This window comes from Pseudophryne corroboree, chromosome 12 (assembly GCF_028390025.1).
Source record: "Pseudophryne corroboree isolate aPseCor3 chromosome 12, aPseCor3.hap2, whole genome shotgun sequence".
Taxonomy (NCBI): domain Eukaryota; kingdom Metazoa; phylum Chordata; class Amphibia; order Anura; family Myobatrachidae; genus Pseudophryne; species Pseudophryne corroboree.
The window spans coordinates 7,657,742-7,663,258 of NC_086455.1; the positions used below are offsets into that span (position 1 = coordinate 7,657,742).

A 5,517-nucleotide genomic window follows, 5' to 3' on the forward strand; every position below is an offset into this window, starting at 1 on the left:
CCAATCAGCACTGAAGTAACATCTATAATTTACATACTATAAAATTATACAGAGCTGCTGATTGGTTGATCACTTCTCACTGGCTCACTTCTCCGCTCTTATCACTGCTTAATAAATGTCCCCCTAAATATGCAAATTCCTGTATGCGACACAACTATGACATCACTGAGCTTTATGACATCACTGCTGTGATCCTTAGTATGTGCTGGAAATACAGTTTTCCTTTTGATAGGTAGTAAAGGAGCGAGAGAACGAGACGTATAGTGGATTACTCTGATCATATGATGGAAATCCCTAGTTTAGCGTTCTTACCCTGCCTCTGGGTAACGTGGATGTGTGTAGGTGTCATCACCACCCTATGCATGACCCTAATTGGAGGACATTTACAGGAACTTGTACCCTATATCTGGTAAGCTATGTACTAATAATATAGTAATATATCAGGCTGTAATACACAGACAGAGCGCATGGCAAGGCCTGGGTAATGCGGAAATATAAATCACACAGTCACTGTGCAGGAATAATATACACTTCTATGTTTATTCTCTTCACAGTAGTACCGGAGCATACTATCCCGAGTCCGTGGTTTTCACAGTCGTGTTTTGCATCTCTGCGGTCCTTGGTAAGTGTCTTTTATATATATATATATATATATATATATATATATATATATAGTGATAAAATGTAGAAAGATAAAGCAGCAACCAATCAGCTCCTAATTGTCATCTCTCTTCAAAACTTGATACATCTCCCCTTGGCAGTTGATGTATCGAGCAGTGAACAGAGTAGAGAAGTTGCCTATAGCAACTGGAGCAGATGTTTCATGATCTCTAACATCTCTATCCCTCACTATTTATATATACATATACAGGATAAATATAAATATATATATGTACACACACATTAGTACATACATATACACATAGAGCACACACACGCATACATACATACATACATACATACATACAAACACATACCCATCTTAGGTACTCAGACTCCCCCCCTGTGTGCGCCATTGTTATGGTATTGTTCTTTAGGAACTAATGTAAAACTGATGGGCTGATATGATTTATTGTCGCTGTTTCAGGGGTACTGACCATGTACGTAATGTACAAGCGCATGACTGTACTTAGCAGTGAAAACGGGCGCCCTATTGCGCAGATTATCCTTCTCCTGGCTGGATGGACAACCTGTGCAGGAATGATGATTCTTGGCATTTTTCAGGTTTGTAAACTCAACAAAGGCATCTTATAATAACCCCCCCCCCCCCACTCCCCTCCCCCCTCCCCCCCACACTCCCCTCCCATCCATCGCTGATTATATGGTACCCAGGCTAATGGATGGGAAGCCGTAACATAGTCCCCTTATCAGCTGTGTATAAGCGTGGCACCGTCCTGAGCTGAGGTTATGCTGTCCGGTACTTCATACATTGCTCAGCCGTGCTGTCCCCATAGCGGACTGTGAGGACGGCATTACACAGCGATAACCCAGAGGTAGCAGCGGCGATATCACTGATTTATCAGAATAATAGTAACAGAATACTGATGGGCGTTCCTGGGGGCAGTGACTGGGAGGAGCTTGTAGCTGCATTTGTATATAGTCACAGATGGGTGACCGCCAGTAGGTGGCGCTGCGTGCACTTCTCCATGCGACTCAGTAACAGGCCCTGTATGTTATGATGCAGCCTGGACGACCTGCGTAACATTTACCGGATAATTGTATACAATGACAATACTGAATGATAAGCTCACATACGCCGTGTCTGCTTTTATTTCAGGTGAAGCCATATCCAACTCTGCACCTCATAGGGACATTGCTGGCAATTGTTCCAGGCACCATGTACAGCATGTGCCAGGCCTTCTTCCTGTACACAGTGTCCCAGTGCAGCAAACACCTCAGGCGCCTCAGAAGCGTGATATGCGCGATGGCGATAATAACTTCTCTGACATGTATCCTTTCCATGTGATAGACCATGTGACAGACGTGTGTGATCAGATGTTCCCGCCCCCTCCGGCCCTTCCTCCCTACTACTCTATGGAGAATGTCTCCCTCACCCCCATAAATATACTCACAGGGCCCGCCCAGCGATGTGCTTGGAGCGGTAGTGGGACTCCACTGACAGCGCATGTGCGGCGGCCATTGCTGGTGAGGACTACATCATACTTGCCTACCTGACCCTCTCCATGAGGGAGAAAATGCTCTGCTCCTGGACTTTCCTGGTAATGTATGATTGCCATCACCTGTGGTGAAACACCTTTCTTATCAATTACCTAGCTCAGCACAGGTGATGGCAATCATACATTACCAGGACAGTCCAGGAACAGAGCATTTTCTCCTCATGGAGAGGGTCAGGTAGGCAAGTATGGGCTACATAGCCTACAGCAGTACAATGCCATCTTCAGATGGAGTTAGCTGCGGGGGCCAAACCGCATCCCTCATACAAACCTATGGGGCCTGCAGCTGCAGGCGGAAATGGTGGGGCTGCAGCTGACATTGGAGATACCCGCTGCAGTCCCTCCTTCATACATTGAGGTGATACCTAACATTTGGGGTATCCCCCGGAAACGGCTGTTCTCTGGGAATACACCACAAATATTGAATGTTAAATTGGCCCCTTAGTTCCAGACTGCACAGAAGTGATAAGGTGGCATCTCTGGTCTACAGCTTCTGCGGCCCCTCTTAGAATGAGTGAGCGCCCCTCTGTTGTCTCCTGCCCTGTGTGTTATTGAGCTGACATGCCTGTATTAGAGGGCATTGTTGCAGGGGCGGGGTGGATTGAAAGGGAGCAGGATCCGCAACCATTTTTTGGGGGGTGACTGCGTGACATCAAATGCAGCCGATCCGCTTAAAAAAATGGCGGCAGACCGCCAGACAGTGCTGCAAGGCTGCGCTGCTAGGTGTCAATCTTAGTTCCGATGTGTCCACAATCTAATTGCTGAGGCATCGGGAGGCGGCCTCACACATGCTGGGCGGCTTTGCACTGTGCTGGGCGGCCCTCAGCATGTGAGGAGATGCTCCCTGGAGAATGTTAGGGGAGAAGTACCGGGCTTGGGGAATAGGATATAGAACCCTATCTGGCGTGTTACTTGGTACCTGCAGCTATTATTATTATTTTTATTATTTAATAACAGTTTCTTATATAGTGCAGCATATTCCGTTTCGCTTTACAATTAGATCAACAGTAATAGAACAAAACTGGGTAAAAACAGACATATATAGAGGTAGGAAGGCCCTGCTCGCAAGCTTACACTCTATGCAGCTAGACATTATGGGAGGGGGGGGGGGGGTGAGACATCTTTGTTCTTCCTGATGAAGCATTTGTACAGTACAATGATGTTTTCCTTAATACATCCGCCTCTCAGTGACCGCCTCTTACATCGCATCTGTAAAACTGTGCCATCCAGGAATCGTGTGTGTACTGCCGGTAGGTATAATCCTATTACATTCTACATGTATGTAATCAGTGTCTACCAATTATGTATAGTGGAACACGCGTGTGTCATTTCTCATGTGTTCTTTTTCATTACAGGCCAACACTATCTCTGCAATTGGAGAATGGATCTGGGTAACTACCCTCATGCTGACCATTCTTACCTACACCCCGGAGTGTCAGGTATGATATCTTTATAAATGTATATATATATATATAATTACTGGGATTTTGTTTGCCAGTTATTTACATGTGCAGTGTTAGCCGGATGTAGCGACTCTTCCGGCAGCTGCAATCCTTCTGACAGGCTGATCTCGGCTGTCAGTCAGAAGACCACCTCCGGCCTTGGGATGGCCTGGCCCGTTCTCTCACCATTGGTGGCCTCCGCTGTTCTATCTAGCTGATTTGACACTTGACAGACTCAGCTGTCAATCAGCAGCCCAGCCCGCCCCCAACTCTGGCTCATACAGCGTGTGCTTGCCCGAACTATCGATGGTTAATCCATCGATGATACAGCATTGTATATTTTACTTACATTGATGGACCATAATGTTATTACGTTCAATGTCAACCATCAATGGGCACGGAGCCAATATCTATCCCTACACAACCCCAGCACTGAACTATTACACAACTGTGTATATATATACATATATATATAGATCATTATGACATATTCCCATTAGATTTCCATTGACTTGCTGAAATAAATAGGCTGCAATAGTAACGTGTTCTCTTTGTTTCCTCTCCTCCTATAACAGCTGTTATGTATGAAATTTACCTGCAAACTAGATCAGGACTGGATATGCCCGAGGGAAAAGGTTCATGCTGGGCCAGAATACCCGTGAGCAATTACAGGTAACAAGCGCTACATTCATAGTGTATCCAGGGTGGTGCGGGATGTGGGAGGGCCATCCGCTCTTCTGGGGGCTCTTTTGTCTGTACATATACAGTATGTAGCGCCATGAGTCTTGGTAAATAGACTGTGCATGGGGAAGGCTATCGCTGGAGAACCTTATTGCCGGCAGGCGCTACCTACTTAGTTACAGAGTAAGAGAAATACGTCCATCTGCTTCTCTTCTCCTGCCCGGTGCTGGGGCCACAAATGCTAGCAGACACATATTTATCTCCTGCTAGTGCCGGTCATTCCAATCATACAGTATGTATTCCCCCTCTCTTATCCCCGCCCCTCCCGGTCATAAGTCCCAGATCCGCTTCTCTTTATTATCACAGATGTGCTCCTCATTAATGTCACGCTCTGCTTTCCTTTCTGTTTCTCACAGATCTCCCTCAGCAGCAGACTGCGCCAATAGTGATAATACCACCAGTACTGTTAGCGGGCAGTGTACTCCAGTGCTAAATCCTGCTCTAGTATTGTGGCGCCCGGCAGGATGACATCACAAAGGTGCTACTGCGCGCCTAACCCTGCGCACTCCACTGTGTTAGAGTGCCGCAATACTGCACGGATGTGCTGCATGCAGAGACATGAACAAGTACATTGAAAAGATGCTGCCCATATCTCAGCAACTAACATCTGTAGGAGTATATGTGGATGATGAAGAGGTTGCGATGGGGATGCTGCAGAATCTAACGTGGGCTCATTTACCACCATGGCCCTAACTGTGTGGAGTTTGCGTGTACTCCCCATTCTTGCGTGGGTTTCCTCCCGCAATACAAATAATATATTGATTGGTTAATAAATAATGTGAAACTATCATCTAAAGTCTGTGGGTCTCTTTTATATAGAGTTATATTTAATTTTACAGACTGAGAATTTTTTCTTAGGTTCTATATTTGTGATGTTTATAACAATAGCTATTCTCACACTCCTGGCCAGGGGCTGGTTGGAAACATTCAGCCTGGGGACTAGACACAAGCAAGTGGCCCCAGCTCTTCTACCAGCACATGCAGTGCAAAAACACTATATCTGACAAAGCAGAGACCATTCTAATGACTGCTATACAATAAATAGACCATTCTAGTGACTGCTATACAATACAGGGACCAGTCTAGTGACTGCTATACAATACAGGGACCATTCTAGTGACTGCTATACAATACAGGGAGCATTTTAGTGACTGCTGTAC

At 45.8% G+C, this 5,517-nt stretch overlaps 1 protein-coding gene across 1 annotated transcript; it reads left to right on the plus strand.

The window, feature by feature from the left end:
• Positions 1-211: 211 nt before the first annotated feature.
• LOC134980925 (DNA damage-regulated autophagy modulator protein 1-like) lies at positions 212-5,115 on the plus strand. Its single transcript, XM_063947954.1, has 8 exons — positions 212-409; positions 555-622; positions 1,088-1,224; positions 1,778-1,949; positions 3,363-3,424; positions 3,530-3,613; positions 4,192-4,288; positions 4,714-5,115. The coding sequence occupies exons 1-7, from the start codon at positions 282-284 to the stop codon at positions 4,276-4,278; spliced, it is 738 nt and encodes a 245-aa protein (XP_063804024.1). The 5' UTR covers positions 212-281; the 3' UTR covers positions 4,279-4,288; positions 4,714-5,115.
• The last annotated feature ends 402 nt before the right edge of the window (positions 5,116-5,517 follow it).